General features: G+C 37.1%; 1 protein-coding gene across 17 annotated transcripts in view; it reads left to right on the plus strand.

The window, feature by feature from the left end:
* The window catches only part of TRIP12 (thyroid hormone receptor interactor 12), a 173,910-nt gene that overhangs the window by 41,287 nt on the left and 109,123 nt on the right, over positions 1-23,500 (plus strand). For 13 of the 17 annotated variants that reach the window (XM_043996483.1, XM_043996482.1, XM_043996484.1 and 10 more), the window contains 2 exons: positions 7,965-8,099; positions 18,654-18,800. In XM_043996483.1, the coding sequence (XP_043852418.1) occupies positions 18,703-18,800 (98 nt within the window). In that variant the 5' untranslated portion in view covers positions 7,965-8,099; positions 18,654-18,702. Of the gene's footprint in view, positions 1-7,964; positions 8,100-18,653; positions 18,801-23,500 lie in introns of those variants that run through there. The other 4 variants (XM_043996488.1, XM_043996486.1, XM_043996489.1 and 1 more) reach the window with 1 other exon arrangement.

Raw genomic sequence — 23,500 nt, forward strand, 5'->3', positions numbered from 1 at the left:
ATTTAGGCAATAATAGGAAGCCATTTAGGTTTTTGAAGAGAAGAGCAAAAGCCACATGATAACTCTTTAATTTTTATATAGAACTGGTGAGAGTGAGGCAACATCCCTCTTAATAATAATTTTGGAATTGAGTTAACATTTAAAATGCAGTAAATTCAAAGGAAAATATGAATAGCGACTTGGGAATTGGAACTGTGGGGGGTGGGGAGATAGAAATGAGATGATGGAACAAAATTCTTAAGGCTTTGCAGAGTTCTTTCTTTGATTCCTCTGTATGATTTCATCTCCACCCCTGAGTTCAGATAGGTAGGGCAATGGGCCTGTAGTCAGCAAGACTGGAGTTGTTGGACCCACAATTCATTTCCAACTTCTGCTGTTAGAAATGATGCTTTGGACAGAAAGGCAAACAACATGGATAAAGTGCTGGACTTAAAGCCAAGGAAACCTAGATTTGAATGCTGCCTCAGATCCTTATCGTGTGAAATCCTGAGCAAATTACTTTAGTTTTCTGAGCCTCTGTTTCCTTATTTATAATAGCCTAATAAATGACAATGCCTCTACCATACAGGGTGGTTGTGAAGATCTAATGAGAGAGCCTTAAATAGATGGGTGATTTCATCAATTCCGGTGTTCCCTCTAACCATGCAGATTGTTGCTCTTCCTATCTGTGTGACTCTCCAGTGTGTTCTACCCCAAGGGTCACTACAGGAGGTCTACCCAATATGCTGGAGGACTTTTCTTCTGAGCAGGAGGGTGCCACTGCAGCTCACTGGCATCATCCATCTGTTACTTGCTCATGCCACAGGACCAGTCAACAACATTGTGTCTACTGTGTACCATGATATTCTTTATACCTATCCTTGGGGAGTGTCTGGTGTAGCCTGCTTTATCCTTAGTGTGCCTTTGCATTATTATCATTCTCTTGTCATCTTCATCTTGCATTCTTCTGAGGTCTGAGACAGTGTTCCAGGACTTGCTGCCATGTACAATTGTAAAATAGGAGTACTTTGTAAATTTAAGCAGCTTTTGTTAGCAGTGCTGTCAATTGCTTGGCCTGGTGGGGTTGGGGGGTGGTGTTTACAAACCCAGTAGAGGGATTGCTGAGTCAAAGAAAACAATTTTGTAAATTTTTTTTGCATAATTCAAAATGGTTGTTTTAAAATGGTTGGTCATATTACAGCTGTAAATTGGTGTTTGCATTTTCTCAATCCTTGGTCAACATTGAATTTTTTACTATTTTTATTAAATTGAATATGAGCTGATAATTGTTTTAGTTTTCATTTCTGAGTAGTAGTGCTTTTAAAAGAACATTTTCATTGGCATTTCATATTTTGAAAGCATTTGATGGCTTCTGTTGGGAAAGATTTATATGGATATCTGTTAAATTCCTTATAAGTTTTGGACTTTTGTCAGATACTTAATTTATAAGATTGTTTTCCCCCCATGCCCTATTTTCCTTACTTTGGCTCCATTGCTCTTATGCACAAAAGCTTATAAAGTTAAAACTGCCTATTTTGTCTTGATACTAGCTCTGGCATAGACAAGTTTATTCATTATATCACCTTCCCAACTTTACTAAAGGGAATTTTCTTTTTGTTTTTGTTTTTGTTTTGTTTTGCAGGGCAATGGGGGTTAAGTGACTTGCCCAGGGTCACACAGCTAGTAAGTGTCAAGTGTCTGAAGCCGGATTTGAACTCAGGTACTCCTGAATCCAGGGCCGGTGCTTTATCCACTGTGCTATCTAGCCGCCCCCTAAAAGGGAGTTTTCTTGAATTGGAGTTTCTTCTCTAAATGAAATTATAGGTCTGGTACAAAAAACTTCTTAAACCCATTTGCATTTTGAAGTTTTGTTGGTCCTTGCTGAATTCAGATTTTCATATTACTTGGCTTAGATTAGAACTACATCTTTGACTGAAAAAAACCCAACAGACCTCATAACTGGTGGATGTCACTAAGTCACTTTAAGTGATTTTTTTTTCCTTTCTTTTTTTCTTTTAGTGAGGCAATTGGGGTTAAGTGACTTGCCCAGGGTCACACAGCTAGTAAGTGTTAAGTGTCCGAGGCTGGATTTGAACTCAGGTACTCCTGACTCCAGGGCTGGCGCTCTGTCCATTGAGCCACCTAGCTGCCCTGCTTTAAGTGATATTTTAAAGGGTGTGGAGAAAGGGAGAGGACTTTAGGACTGCCCAACATGTCCTGATTGACAATAAAGGGAAAGAGAATACTTTTTGTAGATAATATTCTAGTGAGCTTGACCTTGATTCTGGGCAGAATTCTAAAACATTAGAAATAGTGAGCAAACATTTAGAAAAGGAAAGAGAACCAGCATATGGCTTCAGCCAGAACTCTGGTCATGGTCATGCCCAACTAACCATATCTCTGTCTTTGACAGGATTACTAAACTGATGAACAGAATGCTGTAGATCTGTTGGCTTACATTTTCAAAACATACTGGATTAAATATTTCATGCTATTCTTGTGGAAAAGGAGAAATTTGATTTGCTGATGGTAGTTAGGTGGATTTGGAAATGGCTTGTCTCTGATTATTCATTAATGTTTTCCTATCAGCTTGGAAGGGAGGGCTCCAGAGAATGTCCCCAGAGACTTGTACTTGGCTGGGTTTGTTGTGTCAGTGACTTCCATAATGGAATGGATCACTGTCCTTATCAAATCTAGAATTTACTCACATCTGGAAGGGATTGTGCTAACACACTGAGTGACTGTAAGGTTTCAAAGTTTTTGATAGGCCAGAACTTTACCTGGTGAAGAGATTTGTAGAGGGTATTGGGTGGGATTGGGGGTGTAAGTGATTTCAAATATTTGAAAGGCTGTTATGTGTGTTCATTAGAGTTGCTTAATGACTTTCTCAGTTTTGCTTTCTGACATGAAGTTAGGTTGTGAGGGAAAACAATCCTCTTCTCAATAATTCTCAGGAACTCAGCAGCAATATGATAAAGGCTCTTTTATTTCCTTCTCATGAGAAGGAGGCACCCTAGTGTGCAGCTAGTGGGTGCAAAGAAAGGGGGCTTGCAAGGCCCTGTTTTAAACCTTAGTCCCTAACTTGAATGGACTTTTCCCTTTTTCATCATTGGTCTGATTACCTTTCAAGGGTTACAATCTACGGGGAAAAAACTAGCTAATCCAAAAGCAGTATTCTCATCCCTCTTCCTTATATGGGCATAACTCAGGAGTAGACCTTATTCTTCCTTATATAGACACAACTCAGGAGGGGACCTTATTGAGACTAGGGCTCCTTGAACCATGTGTTTTTGTTAGCCAGAGTGGGAGGAGGGGACCTGAGACCTTTTTGTCCTAAAAACAGGTCAGGAGGAGTATGATTGACTGTTATATCTTCATTGAGAGGAGACAACTACCTCTTTTCTCACAGTTGTATATTATTTCTATTTATGGTTGCTATTTTTGCACATTGTCATTACTTCATTTAAATTTTCAGTTTTGTGGACACATGTTCTTATTCTCCATTTGTTGTACATTTTCCCCTTCTCATTTCTAATTTTTAGAATTTGGATTTCAGTTAATCAATAAGCACTTACTAAGTTCCTACTAATGTGTAGTGTGTAACTCATGCTCTGCAGCATGGAAACAATGCAAAGAATTAGACAGTCCAAGGACATTTCATTCTATTGAGGAAAACATATACATATAAAAGTTTATAGAATAAAAGTATTAGATTTGTGATTTTATTGGTATGAGGAAACTCTCTACTACTGTTGATTATTATCATTCCTCTCTCTCACTAATCTTTTGTTGACTGGCTGCCTTCCTACTGTTTACAACTATGTGCATATATTCCCATAGCCTCTTAAAAACTAACTCTCTAAGTGTCATCCTGCATATATCTCTTCCCTTTTGTGGCAAAACTCCTAGAGATGGTTGTCTACAATAGGTGCTTTTACCTTCTCTGCAGTGCAGCTCCCAAACTTTATGAAAACACTCTCCAGAGTCAATTCTGTTAGTAAGTAACCAAAGCCTTTTCTTGGTATCAGCCTTCTTAACCTTTCTGCAGCTTTTGATACTTGGTTTTCATGATTTTCCTTTCTCCCAGTTCACCTTTGTATCTGGTTGGTGCTTTTCAGTCTCCTTTTTTTTATCCAGGTTACTCCTGTTAACTGGATGTTACTCAGAACTCTGTCCTGGGCCTTCTCTTTTCCTTCTATACTATTTCACTTGGTGATCTCATCAGCTCCCATAGTTTCAATTAAAATCTTTATGCTGATGATTTGAAGATCTTCTTATCCAGCCCTAACCTCTCCTGACCCTCTTGAATCTCCAATTGCTTATTGAATATGTTTTTATTTTTATTTATTTATTTATTTTTTTAGTGAGGCAATTTGGGTTAAGTGACTTGCCTAGGGTCACACAGCTAGCAAGTGTTAAGTGTCTGAGGCCGGATTTGAACTCCTGATTTGATATTCCTGACTCCAGGGCCGGTGCTCTATCCACTGCACCATCTAGCTGCCCTGCTTATTGTATATCTTAAACTGGATGTCACATAGGCATCTGAAACTTCACATGCTTGGACTATTGCAATAGACTGGCTAGTTGGTCTGCACTTGGCAAACGTTGAGGTGCTATATAAAACTAGTTATCATCATCATAAATACAATCATTAGAGTCCAATGATGTCCTTGTCAGTTTTTGATATCTTGAATTGAAGGAAATTTTTTTCAGCTTTTTGGTTTTGTTTAATATTTTTGTGTCAGTCGTTGATTTCTATTTGGTCTACTCTAGTTACTTGGGTAAGGTTTATTATTTTCTCTTCTAAGCCACTTAAATTATCTTTCCACTTCTTTCTTCTTGAACTTGTATTTCATTTTTTTGTTTTAATCTCTTGCTTAATTTCTATGTATTCAAGTAATGTTTCTGGAAAATCCACGTTTTCCCATTAGTCTTTGCTTACAGTTATGGAGTTATTCTTTTGGGGGCATCTCTAAATATTCAATATTTATTGGTGTTGGTTGATATTTTCTTTTCCCCCCAATCATCTTATTTTTTCTTTATTTAATATTTTATTTTTCCCTAATTACGTGTCATTTTTAACATCTATTTTTTAAATTTATTTTCCCCCCCCAGGGCAATGGGGGTTAAGTGACTTGCCCAGGGTCACACAGCTAGTTAAGTGCCAAGTGTCTGAGGCCAGATTTGAACTCAGGTACTCCTGAATCCAGGGCCGGTGCTTTATCCACTTCGCCACCTAGCCGCCCCCAACATCTATTTTTAAAACTTGGAGTTCCAAATGTTCTCCCTTCCTCTACTCCCCCTCACTGCCAAGCTTTTCAATATAGGTTATACATGTGTAGTCACACAGAACATTTCCGTATTGGTTATGTGAAAGAAAACAGACAAAAAAATCCGCGAAAAATAAAGTAAAAAAAGAAAATGCTTCAGTCTGTATTCAGACACCAGATTATATCTTTAGAGAGTCCATTAGACTAATTTATCATTTTGGCATCAGTGGAATTTTCAAAATGGGGAGCTTTACTAATTGTTATCTAATCTTTTTAAATGAAAAAAATTATTGTAGTGCTTACATTATATAAGGCTGATATCATTGAAGCAAATCAAATGAAAATGATTCTAAGTATAAAAAACTCTGACATCAAACTTCTGGTGTTTCATTTTCTTTTTCATTCAAATGGCACAGAACTAGAAAAAGCTATGAAATAGGGCATTATCTGAGAATGGAGATCAGTAGGAAGACTTGTATGAAGTAACTGACTACAGGAGTGTTTGTGAAGTTAGTACTAAGTCAGCAAAACAATGGTGACATACAAGTCAGTGTTAGTTACATCTTGTATTAAGTATCTTTCTGTTAAAAATTGATTGACTTTTGGGAGAATGTATGTTGTTAGGAGACTTATTAGAAAATATCTATTAAAGCAAAGTGGGGTAACAAATTTAAAATGGATTTTTTGGAACGTTTATGTAGGATAGTAGAGAGAATGGGACACTGAGCTTGAGTGGAAAGTTGTCCTTATGCTTTCTCTCATTCTTATTAATTTGACATAAACTTTACTTTAGATATGTGTTGGTAGCATTAAGAAAGAGGGCTAGGTTTAGATTCCAGAGTCTAGGTTTGAAGCATTCTTACACTTACTGCTATGATGGATAAATCACTTAAATTGGGGGGGGGCCCTCAGGTTCTTTTTTGTAATGAGGTACTTGGACTAAATGATCTCTAAGGTCCCTTCCACATCTAAATCTGTGATCCACTGGTTTTGAGTAATCAATCTTGTTTGGGCATTATTTGAAGAGAAATTTAACTGGTTAAATGAGTATTTAGAAGAATAAAGAGAAGGAAGCCATTTAAAAATTCTGATTTTTATTATTTTATTAATTCTGGTAATTCTTAGTTTCAATATGAATTACTTAATTTCTCAGATAATCTTAAAATTTTAGCTTAAATTTCTACAAGACATAATAAACACTACCTCTGGGGTGGTTGTCTGAGTCAATACCTTTAATGTTAGGGATCTTCTTAACAGCCGACACAGTTTTAATTGTTGAGAAGTTCTTTACACTGAGCTGAAATCTGATGCTTCGTAATTTCTGCCTATTAGTCCTGTCTCCCACAAATAGATGTGACTAATGTAATCCCTTCTTCACATCACATTCCTTCAAATATTTGAAGTCTTTTCTGAAGGTTTTTCTCCAGGACTTTCAAGCTATTTTAGTACCTTAAATTTTCATTGTGTTACTCTTAAAATGTGGTACTTTGAATTGGGTACAGTGATACTTTTCAGGTGTAGACAAGCTCATGAAAAATTAAAATCTATCAGTAATAAAACCTGATTTCTTCTGATTATAATTATTTTCTGCCTTTCATTTCATTTTAGTCATTTCTAGCAGAAGTTGTAATACTTCAGGTGGCTTTTGTTTCTTGGTTTGCTTTGGTTTTGTGATCAGAGCTTCAGTGGCTAATTGAAGACTTGAGTTAATAGTAATATTTTCTAGTTCAGACTTTGGGACATGAAGTGAGCGAATTTTAGTTGATTGTCTCCAGAGAATTGCGTATGAGCCACCCGTCTTATTGGCACTTTTCACCGTTGCTCAGCGTTTAGCTTCTGAATTTGTGCAGATCATTTCAGGAAGACTTTCTGAGAACAGGCAATTATTGTTCCTTTTTCTAAGGAGCAGAAATATTTCACAGATGATGATCTTTCTTTAGTTCTTTGTCTCAGATTTTCACATAGCCAATTTTAGATGATTGTCACTCAGTGGTTTTATGATTCTCCAGTGGCTTTAGAAACAGTCTATATAAATTATTTATTGGAATAGATTATTTGTGAACTTTAATTCTCTGACATGAAGAAGGGAGTAAATACTGTTAGTTTTGTTCTTTGACCTATCAATTAAGATAAAGTAACAGACTTTTAGAGCAGCAGAAGGGGGTGAGGGGCTTAGAGATTTGTTCATAGGAAAAATATTGCGTAAGGATAGGAATTAGATAAGATTTCTTGCTTGAAATGGTAGGCACACATTAGGTGCGCAACAAAACACTTTCAGTATGTTAAGTGAGAGATGACTTGAAGACATTTCAGACTATATGCATTTAGTGAATGTTGTGTTTCTCCAGGGGACTCTAGTCCCCTTTTTTTAGTTGACTGTCATAGGCTTTCCAAGTTAGTTTCTGGTATATTAATGCACTGTTTTTCTTGCACGTGTTTTTGGTTAATAAGTTTTGGACTTGTGACAGTTAATTCATTTGTGGTTTGCACTCTTCTAATTGCAGTTGAAATTTAATCTGCTCTAAGCTTTTAGGGGAATACAAAGAAAGAACACTTATTAATTTGATTCCTCCTATTCCTTCTAAATTAGCAGAGTTCATACTTTCCCATCTGGTTTATAGATTAAATTTTCTACTCGAGATTTTCTTTTTTGCTGGCATTTCGTTTTAAACATCTTGTTAACTAGAAAATATGCTTATTTGTTGGCTATGGCAGTGTCAACTGAGGAAGGCTGGACAGAAAGCAGTCTCGGAAGGTGCCAAACTCACGGGTGTGGCTACTACTACCTGTCAGGGAGCAACTTAGCAGTTCTGTTTTGATATACCAAGGTTGCAGAAGTCCAACTAACAGGTAAAAATTAAATTCTCATTTGTCCATAAATGCTTAAAATACAAATTAATTTTTATTTTTAATGTTATATACTGATTTGCAATTTAAATATCAAGTGTTGTCAAGATAGCACTTTAGGATATAGGAAATCTATCCAGTATAATTATTTGGGAAGTAGTTTTGTTGGACCTACTTTAGAATTTTAGTAAATATATTATAGATACATTTCTAGTGGATTCTAGGTGCAAAAATACATCGATGGCCTTGTTTTGAACAATATTAGCTTAAGCTAATGAAATTTTCAAAACAAAATTCTCAAGGGTTTCAAGTAGTTTTATAAAATTATGCTTTTAGTGCTGTCATGTATTAAAAATGTAAAAAGAATTAAAAAAATTAAACACTTAGTTGAAAGGGTAGAGAGCTCCCTCAACCATTTTAAGTGTCTAGTGGTAGAGGTCTTCCTGCCATCTCCTTAACTGCAGAGTTCAGTGCCTGATCATTCACTGTGCTGTGTGGCAATGCTTTTCCTTTAGCAGCTAAATCTTAACCATCTTTGACATGAGAAGGGAACTGAAGCAGGTGGTAAAGCAGTAAGTAACATGTGAACTTTCGCTTTCAAATACGTGGATGTTTTCCATTGACACAAAGACACTCTTAATATTCTGCCCTCAATAACCTCACAGTTTGGTTGTGCTCCTTGACTCCTTATCAGATGATTTTGGAGGGGATGGAATGGAGGTAAGAAGTTATGTCCCGGTGGCATGGAAAAGGCTAACTTGAGATTGACTCATTGTGGAAGATGCTCCAGTATAAAATTGCTCACCTCAAAATGTGGGAAGTCCTTTTCTGATCCCCCAGCTGCTGGTGCCCTCCCTCCCAGACTACCTTGTATTTAACTACTTGGCATATATTTTTATTCATTAACTTTATATTTATGCTATACATATTTGATATGTGCTTGTCTCCACCATTAAAATGGAAACTTTTTTACCAGAGTTTGTTTCATTCTTGATATTCGTTCCCAGGGTGATGCACAATGCCTAGCTCATAGTAGGTATATAACAGTTGATTGGGAGGTTTTAAAGTGTTTTCTCCCTGCTAATATAGCCTGTGCTGTCATCTTTGGGAATTTTAATTTCACTTGAAATAACTTTAATTCAGCAAATATTTATTAAGGGCTTGCTATAATACCAGGCACTATGCCTATTTATGCTCCCAGAATAGAAACAAAAAAAGGAAACACTCCGGGCCCTCAGACAGCTTCATATCTAAAGAACCAATTGTTGCCTTGTCTCTCAGGTGATAACCATGTTTTACATATTTATTTGGTAGGTGAATGTAGTTATTTTCATGTTATATCCCCCTGTCTTGGGGCCTGGTATTATTTTTGCTATTTTGGGGGGTGGGGGGTTGTGGAGTGGTGGTGGTCTCTTCCACAGCTTCTATACCTACTGCTGGAACACAGGAATTTTATTTACTTCACCTTTATCAGAATTAATACTAATAGCCTCATTTGTCATTTTTACATCGGGACATTTATAAGTTGTTAGAACTGTATAACCATGTGGTGTTCTCATTGTGGAATGCTTATCTTTGTGAAGGAACTGAAGGACTCCCGCCTTGAAACAGTAACTTTTTGAAACTCCTTAATTTCCCGAGATTACTAATGTGATTTTTGTCATCTACTCTTTAAATAACCAGCTGTCTCTGATATTGGAGACTACTATGAAGTGAACCTACTCTTTCCTTTTTCCCTCTTAGTGATTGCCTTTAACTTACTAATAGAAGGTTCTTCAGATTTATTTTATTTTAAATATTTATCCAGACTTTTAGTTTTGGTTTTGTGATTTTAGACTTGGTCAGGCTTTGTTTGTCACTGAGCTTGTCTCAGGCAATGTGTCAAGTCCTGGGGATACAAAGACAAAGCAAAATAGTTTTGGCCCTTGAAGGGCTTCCATTTACAGAAATTGAAAACTGGTTCATAAATGCACATGAAACAAAAAGCAGATACTAGGTTACAGAATAGGAAGGTGACAAGCATTTGAAAGGTAGAGGCAGAGAGGTGAGACAAGAGTGCTTTTTTAGGCACAAGTAGCCAGATGCAAAATGGAGTTTTGTATATGAGGAGCAGAGAGATGGCCAGTTTGCCTAGGGGAGTAAGCTGTAGAAACGCTGGAAAATTAGATCAAGCTCAATCAGGAGGCTGTTGGAGTGACCATGATTGATGATGGAAAGATGGCTATAGGGTGGTCTGTGTGTGGAGAGAAGGGTACTTTTGGGAAAGATCCTATTACATATGTGGTTGGAGAGAAGAATGCTTGGAAGATGAGTGGGTTTGAGGAAATGATTGAGTTCAGTTTTGGACATGTTGAGTTTGAGATGCCTGGCAGATGTCCATTAGTCAGTTACTACTGGTGACTGGCTTAGATTAGGAGGAAAGTTACCCACATAGGGTCGTGACAGTAAAATCCACTGAGTCAGAAACAGATCTGAGTAGAGAATGTAGGATTCTTGGCTTGAGTGTCTATCCAGAATGGAGGTCTTGGGGGCAGCTAGGTGGCACAGTGGTTAGAGCACTGGCCCTGGATTCAGGACCTGAGTTCAAATCCGGCCTCAGACACTTGACACTAGGTGTGTGACCCTTGGCAAGTCACTTAACCCCAGTTGCCTTATAAAAAAACAAAAAAACCCCAACCAACCAACCAAACAAACAAACAAACAAAAAACCAAAACAGAATTGGAGGTCTTTGAAGGAATTTGCCACCAGAAGAATTCATCATCAGGTGGGTTAGGAGATGTTCTAGGGTGAAATAGCAGGGTAGTAAAGATCAGAGAGTCAGAAGCAGAGCAGAAAGTTGGAGTGGAGAAAATCATGCTACTGACTGGTTCTAACACAGATTTATATTATACAACCTAAACTAGGCTCTCCTGCTGGTCAGAATCGTACCATAAGTCCCATATCAACTTACTATCTCACTCTTCACATCTGTTCTTCCAAACCTTTTCCTCCCTCCTCAAACCTCCTATGGCTTTCTTTTCTCCCACTCTCTGAGCTGAGAACCTTATCTTATATTTTACAGAAAAAACTGAAGCCATTAATTGTGAACTCCCTCTTCTCCCCTTGTCCTTTCTTTCAATCACTGAGGTTTTTTCTGCCTCTTTTCCTTACCAAAGCTAACCCTACTACTTGTCCTTATTCATTTGGACATGTTGATCTCTAGTCATTTATTTTCAATTTCTCCTTTCCTACTGCCTACAATTATGCCCATGCTTTCCTCATCCTGAAAAAACCCTTATGTTACCATCTCTCTGCTGCTGATTCTCAAATGTATTTCTCCTGCCCCAAACTCTCTGCTGACCTTCAATCTTGTATCTTCAACTGTTCACATAAGTTCCAAAATGGAACTTATTCTCAGATACACTCCCTTCTCTCTTGAACATCGTCAACAACCTTGTGTAGGTTTTCATCACCTCACATTTGGACTGTTATAAGTCTCTCTCCATTCCAATCCATCTCCCATTTAGCCACTAAAGTGATTTTCCCCTGTACACAATAAACTCCAGAGGCTCTCTCTTGCCTCCAGGAGCAAATGTAAAATGCTCCTTTTGGACTTTTAAAGCCCTTCTAAACCTAATCTCATGGCTGTCCCATGAACCAGACCCTCCATCTCTTGGCTCTGGGCATTTTCTCTGTCTTGCATGCATGGAATACTCTGCCTCCTCTTTTGCAATTGCTGACCTCCCTGACTTCCTTTAAGTCCCATTTAAAATCTCACCTTCTGGGGGCAGCTAGGTGGCGCAGTGGATAGAGCACCGGCCCTGGAGTCAGGAGTACCTGAGTTCAAATCCGGCCTCAGACACTTAACACTTACTAGCTGTGTGACCCTGGGCAAGTCACTTAACCCCAATTGCCTCACTAAAAAAAAAAAAAATCTCACCTTCTACTGGAAGCTTTTTCTAACCCTTCTAAATTCCAGTACTTGCTCTCTCTCAGTGATTTCCTATTTATTTGTGTGTACCTGTTACCTCCCCCATTAGATTGTAAATTCCTTGTGGGCTGGGACTATCTTTGGCCTCGAATCCTTGGTGCTTAGCACTATGCCTGGCAGAGAACTAGTGCTTAATAAATGAATGAGTTAGTATAGGAGATCCAGCATAGGACCAGTTAGACAGGAAGGAGTAGGTCCAGGAGAAGGAAAAGCAGTTTCACATGCTTTTTAAAAAATAAAAGATGAGGATTGAGAAAATGCCATCAGATTTGGCAGTTAAGAAGATATTGCTTGGTCATTTTGGAAAAATCACTTTCAGTTTCAGAGAGGTCAGAATCCTGATTACAAGAGGGTTTAGTAGAGTGAGAGAAGAACTTGATGAGGAATGTACATAACTTTTTCTAGGCGTTAACCGGAGCATGGGAAAAGAAATTTAGGATATGGGAGATAGCTATCAAGGATGGTAGGCTCTAGTGAGGTTTTGTTTTTTTAAGGGATGGGTGGGACTTGAATGTTTTAGGCAGCTGGGAGGGAACCAGTAGGTAGGGAAATGTTGGGTGTAATCTGTTATCTGAGATTATCAAAGGAGTGAGATCCACGAATACTTGTAGTGGGACATTTCCTTTTAAAAACAAAAACCAAAAACTTCTTTAAGAAATAGAAATGTTCTTTGTTCAGTGAAAAGGACATAGTTATTAAAGTTCCTACTTAGCAATAAGGTGTGATAGCCTAGATAATGGGATGAAAGAAATAGAAAACATTCATTTTTATAAGATTTCGAGTTCCTAATTTTTTTCCTCCCTTCCCTTCTCCCCTCCCCAAGACAGCAAGCAATCTGATACTGGCTATATATGTACAATCACATTAAACATAATTCTGCATTAGTTATGTTGTGAAAGAAGAATCAGAACAAAAAAAGAAAAAAACAACAAAAGTACAAATAGTATGGTTCAATCTGCATTCAGATTCCACAGTTCTTTTTCTGGATGTGGAGAGCATTTTTCATCATAAGTCCTTTGAAATTGTCTTGGATCGTTGTATTGCTGAGAAGAGCTAATTCTGTCACAGTTCTTCATCCCATAATGTTGCTGTTACTGTGTACAATGTTCTCTAGCTTCTGCTCATTTCACCCAGCATCAGTTCATGTAAGTCTTTCCAGGTTTTTCTGAAATCTGCCTGCTCATCATTTCTTATAGCATAATAGTATTCCATTATGTTCATATACCACAACTTGTTCAGCCGTTAATGGGCATCCCCATAATTTCCAATTCTTTGCCACTACAAAGAGAGATGCTTTGTCTAAATATTTCTAACATATTCTTTTTTGTGTAATTACTTATGACAAGATGGTTTTACATCATTCAGTTTTAGTGAATTGATTTGGACTTGTATCAGTATTCTTATTATCGGTGTTTTATTGATATCGGTTTAAAAGATGTCACTGTCACTTTAACATTATAATTCTTTTTTTTTTTTAACAAAGGCATATATTCTAAGAGCAGGTTAACTTCACCATTAACAACATGTGTAAACCTAACACCATTCTAAGGATCTGAAGTATTTTGTGTACTTGTGGTTTCTGCAGCTATTTTCCAGGCCCATTTGCAATAACTGTCTACTTCAGTTTTAAATGTTTTAAAGCTCAACAGAAAAATCAGCAATACAGAACTGAGTTTTAGAGAGGACAATGAGGAATTAGAATCAAAGAATTGAATATATATCACTTAAGTAGTTATTAAGTACCTACAATGCCAAGCACTATGTTACAGGTTGGGTATACTAAGCAAAAAAGAGGCTGACATTCAAGTGTGTCTGTACAAAATCAAATAATTTGAATCTCTAGGATTTTCCAAGTATATCATTCTATTATCTGGCAAAAATAATTTTATTACCCTATTGCCCATTTTGATTCCTTTTCCTTTTTTTTTTCATCTCAGTGCTATTGCTAGTATTTCTAATACAATACTGAATAATATTGGTAATACTCTGCACCCTTGTTTCACTATGTTATTGGGAAGGTCTCGACTTATTATTTGGATAAAATTCCTAAACAATATTAACACTAGGTCTTATTATAAACTTCAGAGCTCGATATATAACATGTTGGTACTGTGGTTTTAGCACAGGGTAGAGACTCATTGTCTACTGATCACACTCCTGTGTATGAAGCCTGGTGGCAGCAAGGCTGAAATTAGCTGTTTAAGATATTTTAGAAATTAGAAAATGTTCTTTCTAGTCTCATAGATAGAACATTTTTCATTATGGAGGGCGGAGGTCTGGGAACTGCAAAGACAGGACCATAGATTTAGTGATTGGGCGTTTAGTCCATTCTTTCCATTTTACAGATGGGAAAATGGAGGTCTAGAACAGGAGACCTAAGTCACATCGCAGTAAATGGCAGTCAAGATTTGAACTCAGCCTCCCACTGCAAATTCAGTTCTCCTTCCACTTTGTCAAAGTGCCAACTTGGCTAGAAAACTTTACAACTAAAACAAAAAAATTCATGACTTAATTATTTGGGCAAGAGCTTCTTTATCAAAAGCAAGTTTGTTAAACTTTGATATTAAACATTATACATAATCTTCTTAAGGAAACAGTATTTTTTTTTCTACCCTCATTCTTTTTTTTTTTTTTTTTGTTACATATTAAGCCTGGAACTGTCTTCCTCATACTAGAGAAGGCCACCATTTGCCACAGATCTATCTGTTGATTGGTGTGTCCGTTTGTCTCTAAAACCATACCATGCACATCTCTATTTATCAGTTCTTTTTTGGAGGTTAGGTAGCATCTTCTTTCATAGATCTTTTGTAGTTTTTAATTATTTTATAATATTCAGAAGAATGCAGGTGGTCATAGATTTTCTTTGAACAGTAGCAGAACCAAGAGAACCCTGTCTATAGTAACAGCAATACTGTTCAAAGAATAACTATGAAATATTTTAGGACATAGAGGTTCTTTTCCTTTTTCCCTGATCACCTTGGGAAAGAGACCTAATAGTAGTATTGCTGGGTCAAAGAGTATACCTGGACTTTTTCTAAAACATAAACAAGACAACGTGCCACCATTGTCATTACCTGTTGTAATCTTCGTCTATGGAGAAGTCAGCTTTATTTGTGGTTGCTCAGAAGTTAAATCTAAGAAGTTTAGAACCAAATGTGCTGAGTTGTTTAGAGCTTCTGTCCTAATGGAGAATTTTGGCTTTCTTTGTGTCTCCAGTGCTTAAGATGTGCCTGGAACCTAATAGGTGCTTAATGAAAGCACTTATTAGGTATTGAGTGCCTGATGTGTACAAGGCTATAATCTAGTCGACATCTAATTACTGTAAATTATTGTATGTCTTTGTGACTAATGCAGTTATATACATATTGATAGATGTTTGTAATATGTTACAGTTATGTTAGATGCTTGAGTCTATTGGAATCAATAAGAAAAAAGGCCTATTAGATACACACATACACGTTCATATACGCATGCAGTAATTTAGTAGAGTTGGATATTGGTTAGAATGTATTTGTGTATGTATATACATATGTATACACAGACTCACACAGTGCAAGTGCTGATTTAGCCAGAACCAGAATTTCATTCAGTGGCATTTGGGTGGCTTAGACATACAGGATCAGTGTGTTTAAATGAACCTAAGACAGATTGTTTCCAGGTCTTTCTAAGGTCTTATGGGAAATTTTGCAGTATTTGGAGGTGAATATTGGCATTGTGTTCACATGTCAGGACCAGTGTTAGCTACAGAAGTAGCTCTTGAAAGATCAGTGGCTCACCCAAAGCTCTTAAGTAGTGTTTAATGTCATGTGAAAGTGAAATGTCTTTGACAGACGTTGAATGCTAAATTCTCATTTAAGTCTACAGCACACCAGTTCTTTTCAACATTATTGCCAGATTATCAAATGAATAATACCTGTGTAAATCAGTAGCCATAGAAGGGTTAGGTTAATGATGTTGAAACTACGTCTTTTAGTGACATACTTAGTTTTTTCTTTATGTTCATGGAGAGTTCTCTTCCTCCTTCCTACAGTTTTCTCTTCTATAAAAATGAGGGTGTTATGACTACTCATGTATAATTTATTTTGAAATGCTTGAGTTCTAGTGGGTGGGGGGTGGGAATAGAGGAGGAAGAGAAGTTGGAACAATTTTTAAAAAAAAATTGATGTTAAAATTTGTTTTTACATATATTTTGGAAAATAAAATTCTATTAAAAAAATGAGTGTGTTGAGTCTGTTAGATTTAATTCTAATCCGGTTTTTAGAATTATCACAAAATAATGGATTTATCACAAAAAACCACAAACAGAATAAATAAATAGGGGCAGCTAGGTGGCGCGGTGGAGCACCAGCCCTGGAGTCAGGAGGACCTGAGTTCAAATCTGACCTCAGACACTTAACACTTACTAGCTGTGTGACCCTTGGCAAATCACTTAACCCCAATTGCCTTACAACCCCCCCCCCCCAAACCCTAAAAAACAAGATAATGGATTTAGAGTAGCAAGGCAATCAATCATCTGACTGAACCTCTTTCCTTATACTGATGAAGAAACTGAGGCCCAGGGAGATTAAGTGACAGTAAATAAATCTTGAATCTAAAGTAGGAAAGAACAACTATCAGGGATTACTTCCACTTGGTTACATTTTACCTTTAAATGAGAAAAATAACTGAGAAGAGAGATGAGTCAATAGTGACAAATGCTACAGAGATAAAGAAGGATGCGGAATAAGAAAAGGACCGGATTTTTCAATTTAGAGATTATTGGCAATTAGGGAAGAAATAGTTCTAGTTCAGTGGTTAGGTCAAAAGGTATACTATTGCAAAGGGAAAGGGTTAAGAAGTGAGCAAGAGGAAGAGATGAGTGTTGCAGGGATGAAGAAAAGCAAGTTTAAGTAGAAGTGAAACATATATTTGGTTTTGTACAGACACACTTGAATGTCAGCCTCTTTTTTGCTTAGTATACCCAACCTGTAACATAGTGCTTGGCATTGTAGGTACTTAATAACTACTTAAGTGATATATATTCAATTCTTTGATTCTAATTCCTCATTGTCCTCTCTAAAACTCAGTTCTGTATTGCTGATTTTTCTGTTGAGCTTTAAAACATTTAAAACTGAAGTAGACAGTTATTGCAAATGGGCCTGGAAAATAGCTGCAGAAACCACAAGTACACAAAATACTTCAGATCCTTAGAATGGTGTTAGGTTTACACATGTTGTTAATGGTGAAGTTAACCTGCTCTTAGAATTATTTAATACTCAAGTAGTCATTTAGTAACAGGAAATGGGCAATTCAGAACTACTGGCCCTACTTCTGATGAGGGTATTTTACCCTTTTGCTTGAAAAATTATAGTAATCATAGTTGTGCTATATTCACATATTTAAATAAAAGCAATACTGTTAAAAATATATGCCCTATTCCAAGCAAAATCATTTAAGTAGTTTTTCTAATAAAGTACCTCAGGTTTCTAGTAGATTTTATACTGAATTCTACAGTAATGTGATTTGAGTTTTTAAAAATACTTCTTTTTTGAACTGTTTTTCTAAATGAGGGTATGGATTTTTCAGGTTACATCTTAGTATCTTTGTCTACAAGTACAGACCCTCCAACCCCACCCCATGTTATTGATAATTTTTTTTTTTAAGTGAGGCAATTGGGGTTAAGTGGCTTGCCTAGGGTCACACAGCTAGTAAATGTTGAATGTCTGAGGCCGATTTGAACGCAGGTCCTCCTGACTCCAGGGCCGGTGCTCTATCCACTGTGCCACCTAGCTGCCCTGTTACTGATCATTTTAAAGGCAGCATGGTAAAGTGTAGATGATGATGGATGATGATGATTAATTTTAAGGGCAATTGGGGTTAAGTGACTTTGCCCAGGGTCACACAGCTAGTGTCAAGTGTCTGAGGTCGGATTTGAACTCAGGTCCTTCTGAATCCAAGGCCAGTGCTTTATCCACTGTGCCACCTAGCTGCCCCAAAGTGTAGATTATTATTGGCTTGAAGTAAGGCCTGTATTTAAATCAGCTGCAAACACTGAGTTAGGACCATAATGCAATAACACTTAACTTCTCAATGCTTTGGGTAACTGCCTATGACTGTGTGGTGGTTTGAAGGAGTTGCTAGGTTTAGGAAATAATAGATATTCAGATTGAATAAAATACAGCTTCCTGGCCACAGATTACTATCAAGTAACTCTATCCATATTGCATAAATTGGATATAGATATACACTGAAGTATAGAATCCTTTATTTAGGAATTGAATAAACATGGAGCTTTCATCCATTAAACCTGTCTTAACAAGGGAAGGGAGAAGGGGACAAGCATTTATTAAGCACCTAGTTAGTATGCTCTAGGCTCTGTGCTAAGTGCTTTACAAATACTTCATTTGATCCTTACAATAACCTTGTGAGAAGAGGACTCTTACGAACCCCATTTTACAGTTGAGGATAATTAGGCTATCGGGCCAAGTCACTTGCCCAGGATTACACACGATTTGATATGAATTATAGCACTAGTAAATTTTCCTAGAGCTTTAGAAAATGTATGTGTTGTCACCTGCATTTGATAAAATTTTCTCCTCTTTTTCAGTGAATGGTAGTGTCTAGAAAGGGTATGTCCCTTCAGGAGAGAGGTGCCAATGTCCAACCGGCCTAATAACAATCCAGGGGGGTCACTGCGACGTTCACAGAGGAACACTGCCGGGGCCCAACCACAAGACGACTCAATAGGAGGAAGGTATGTGTTTATCAAGTGCTTGAATGTGTAGTAGCGATGCTAAAAAGCTATTTGTGAAGGCAAAAACTTGCATAATTTAGGTCACCTTTCATAGTGTTTTTCATTACAATTTCCTTCATTATACAGATAAGGCTCTTAGTAATTTCTAAATAAATAAATGAGATGTAGATAATTCTTCAGTAGCTCGGGTAATTAGTTTTTACATTTAAAACAAATACAGGTAAGAATTGTTTAATGCCCTAACTTTGATCTCGGTTTGATTCATGCTGAAAGTATAGCTCTTGGTGTCAGATTCTCTTTTAGGCTCAAACATTTGGTCAGTACTCAGTTTTGAAAATAGTTTGTTGTCACTTGTGGATTATTCTTTATTTTTCATCCTTGCTTGACATTTTAAACATAAGCATGTCCGTCTATACCATTAGTCGTCCTTCTCCTTGTGAATGGCTCCATATGAGCATTCTTGATAGGCACTACTTTTCTGTTTGGGTTATTCCTTTATGGTGAGATTTTTTATTTAGATTTTTCTTTTCTTTTCCTCTCTCCCTCCCTTCCTCCCTTCCTTCCCTTCCTTCTTTCTAGCAAAAAATCGCTGTGTGCAAATGAAGTGCCTGTCTGCTATGCTGAGTTGATGATCAAATGATACATCAACCATTTCATGAGCAAAAGGTTATGGTGCTTGACAAGTATCCATTAGTGGTAGTGAAGTGAGGCCTAGCACTCTATGTCTTTCTGCAACAATCTGATCAAGTCTGTATTTGTGTGGTTTTCAGTCATCATTATTTTTCCTTCATTTTCTTGAATGAGCTCAGAGACCTTGTTTTGTTTTTTTTTTAAGGATACTGAGACCCAAGGAGATTGATGTAGATTGGTGTGTGTGTGTGTGTGTGTGTGTGTGTGTGTGTGTGTGTGTGTCCCAAAACTAAAAGAAAGAACTAAGGGCTCTTGGGGTTTTGGTTTTGTTTTGGGTTTTTTTTTTTTTTTTTTGGTTCATTGACCGTGCTTTCTTTTCGGACATAGATTCTTTTTTTTTCTCCTCCTTAATAAAGTATTTTATTTATTTATTTTTTCCCCATTACAGGTAAAGATAGTTCTCAACTTTTGTTTATACACGCTTTCCAATTTCAGATTTTTCTCCCTCCCCCCTCCCCTAGAGAGCAGGTAATCTGATATAGGTAGGTATGTGTGTGTATATATATAATTATATATAATATATTAATATAATATATATAATAACATTAAACATATTTCTGCGTTAGTCATGTTATAAGAGAAAAATCAGAGCAATGAGGAAAAACCTCAAAATAGAAAAACAACAGCACCCAAAACACAAGAAATAGTATGGTTCAGTCAGCATCTATACTCCACAGTTCTTTTTTTTTTTTTTCTGGATTTGGAGATCCTCTTCCATCATGAGTTCCCTGGAACTCTTCTGTACCATTGCATTGGTGAGAAGAATCTAGTCCATCACAGTAGGTCAACACACAATGTTGATGATACTGTGTACATTGTTCTTCTGGTTCTGCTCATTTCACTCATCATCAGCCCACAGAAGACCCTCCAGGTTTCTCTGAACTCCTGCTTATCGTTTCTTACAGCACAATAGAATTCCATTGCATTCATATACCACAACTTGTTTAGCCATTCACCAATCGATGGGCATCCCCTCAACTTCTAATTCCTTGCCACCACATAAAGAGCAGCTATAAATATTTTTGTACATATGTGGGGTCCTTTCCCCCTTTCCTTGATCTCTTTGGGAAAAAGACCCAGGACATAGATTCTAATAAAATATTTCTGAAGGTAAATGTAAAAATGAACTTAAGGGGAGTGAGAGAAAACCAGTCCATTATTGAATTTGTAAGAATGCTGTGGCCCTATTTGGCCTGTCCTTAACTATGACTAACACATTCTTTGTTGCTTGTAAGTACTAGTATTTTGTCAGTTGGGTGAGGATTCTCATTAGTGACTGATTTGAGAAGGGAATTGCTGTATTTCCATTCTGAAAAACCAGGCTTCTAAACTCTGCTGACAACTGAAGCAGCAGCAGGATTTCTAGAAATGAGGGAAATGCTGGTTTATGACCTGACCTTAATGGTGATTAAGTTAATGGTGATGGAAAGTTAATGGCAGTGGTGGTAATCTATGGAGAGTGGCCTCCTTACCTACCCAGTGAACAGTCTTTTCTTTAACAAAGAATTTTTGAAAAGGAAGAAAACAAAGGCATTTCAACAAAATCAACTACTACCTTAACAGTGTAATATATTGTATATATTTCATACCCATAGCTCTCCACCTCTGTAAAGAAGAGTGAGAGACACATTTTCTCACCTTTTCTCCAGGGCTAAACTTCTTGGTCATTGTGACTACCGAATGCCAAGTTTCTATTTTTGTTCCATTTAAGTTGTTGTCACTGGGTAATACATTTTTTCTTTGAATAGAATTTTATTTTCCAAAATATAAGTAAAAACAAAATTTTAACATTAATTTAAAAAAAATTGTGTTCCAATTTCTCTTCCCCCCTCCATTCCCACCCCCCACCCACAAGAACTCAAGCAATTCAAAATAAGTTATACATGAGTAGTCATGGAAAAATTCCTGTATTAGCTAGTTGTGAGAGAAAACAGTCAAAAAACCCAAAACTTCAGATTAAGGAATTGTCAAAGAGGAAAAGAAAAAAAAATTAAAAACGTGTTTCCATCTGTTTTCAGATACTATCAGTTCTTTCTCTGCAGATGGGCTTCAATCTTCATAAGTCCTTCAGGGTTATCTTGGATCATTGCCTTGCTGAAAATAACCACATGCTTTCTGGCAGATCATCCCCCACCATTGCTGTTATTTTGTATACAGTACATTTCACTCTGCTTCAGTTCATGTAGGTCTTTCCAGGTTTTTCTGATAGTATCCTGTTCATTATAACTTATATATAGTACCTTAAGCTTGACAGAGAATTTTCTTCATAAAAAGCCCAGCAAAGTAGGTACCATACGTTTTGCCATTATAATCAATCATCATAACTATTTCCCTCCATCCCACTCCCTTCACATGACATTTACTCATAGGGAAGGTTGAGGAGGGAGGGAGGAAGAACAATTTAGAACACAGAATTGGCTCAGGGACCGTGATCTCATTGGAGTGGGCTCATGGAGGCAATAGAGTTCATACCCAATTGGGAGGAGTAATCTATTTAACCCTGCAGGAAAATAGGAGGGGAAGAGGATAAGGAAGGAAGGGTGAAAAAAGGGAGTGCAGAGCTATGGAGAGGATAGTCAGAAGTAAAACACTTTTGAGGAGGAATAGGTAAAAAGAAGATAGAGTAAATGTACTGGGTAATAATTTAACTTAACTTACTCTAAAATTAACTTTTATTTTTTACATTGTGGCCTTTTTCTTCTCCTTGCCATATTTGTTTCCACCTGAATATTTTTGTGTTCCAAATCTTTCATATCTTTTTCACTTCACAGATAGCATGTGGTCAAAGTTTTCTCATATGCCAATTATGTTTAAATTGGGCTCCAAGAGCTCCAGTTTCTAACCTGTTTATTGCTAAGTTTTTCTTTTATGGATTTTCTTTAGCATTTGAAGCAATGTAGAAGTTCTTGTTATTTCCATTCCCTCTGGGTAGTCCACAGATTTCTGTCTTTAATCATGCTCCATTGGTTCATTGACCTTCAATATTATATTTGTCAGCTTTGTCTTTTCAAGAATCTTCTCTGTTGGCTTATCTGCATGTGTGCTGCACCTTTTTGAGGTATTTGTTTTAGGGTTGTATTTGTGCCATTGCTCATAAGAGTCCCCTGGGCTGCTTCAGCTGCCTTGTAATGGGGAGTGAGGGGTTGGGGGTTTGTCTGCTTAGGTGCTGCCCAGAGTAACCGCTAAGGGGATAACATTGAGTTTTACGTGGTATTTTCATGAATGGTCACTTTATTTTGGTTACTCTCTGCCCCCTTTTTTTCCTTAATTACCTGATTCGAGGAGTTTTGGAAAGTGTTAGAGCTGTTTGGATCTGTGTGCCTTAGGACTGAACCTTGTAAGAAGCCTGGGATTGGGTTAGCCTGAGGGGGAGTGGGGCATTGAAGGAATGCTGTAACTATAATTTTGCCTTCTGTGATTTAGTTGTGATTACTCTCTATCTGATGTATAATTCCTTGGGGAGTGTGGTAGGGTGGGGTAGGGAACTGGACAGTTTGGGAGTGGCCAGTCTTCTGTGTTGGTAGTCACATGACCTGTATATAAGCCATTTACTTCACTATATCAGTTATTAAGTCTTCCTGAATTTCTCTGAAATGTCCTTTTTATTGTTTCATATTACATTCATGTGTCACAATTTGTTTTGTTTAGCCATTCCCCTATTGATGATGGGTCTCCTTTTTTGTATGTATCCATTAATTAGTGTCTGGATTTGTGAGGGAAAGAGCATGAGATTTTGGAAAACCAACAGAAAAATAATTAATCTGATATTTAGGTGATGCATGGAATTGTGTAATTGATCTTTCCTCTTCTATGGTGCCACCCCACTTCAAAATAGCCCCCAGTGCAATTAAACAGCTTGGGATTTATTTAGAGTTTTGTAGGGTTTCACATTGTAACTTGTAAGTCTCCTGGTGGGAGTCTTCCTGTATAGTTTAGTTTACCCCTGCTCCTAGGGAGATTCTAATTTACCCAGGGATAGGTAATTAAGGGATGATTTGATTCTTTGGTAT

The sequence above is a fragment of the Dromiciops gliroides genome, chromosome 3 (genome assembly GCF_019393635.1).
Source record: "Dromiciops gliroides isolate mDroGli1 chromosome 3, mDroGli1.pri, whole genome shotgun sequence".
Lineage (NCBI taxonomy): Eukaryota > Metazoa > Chordata > Mammalia > Microbiotheria > Microbiotheriidae > Dromiciops > Dromiciops gliroides.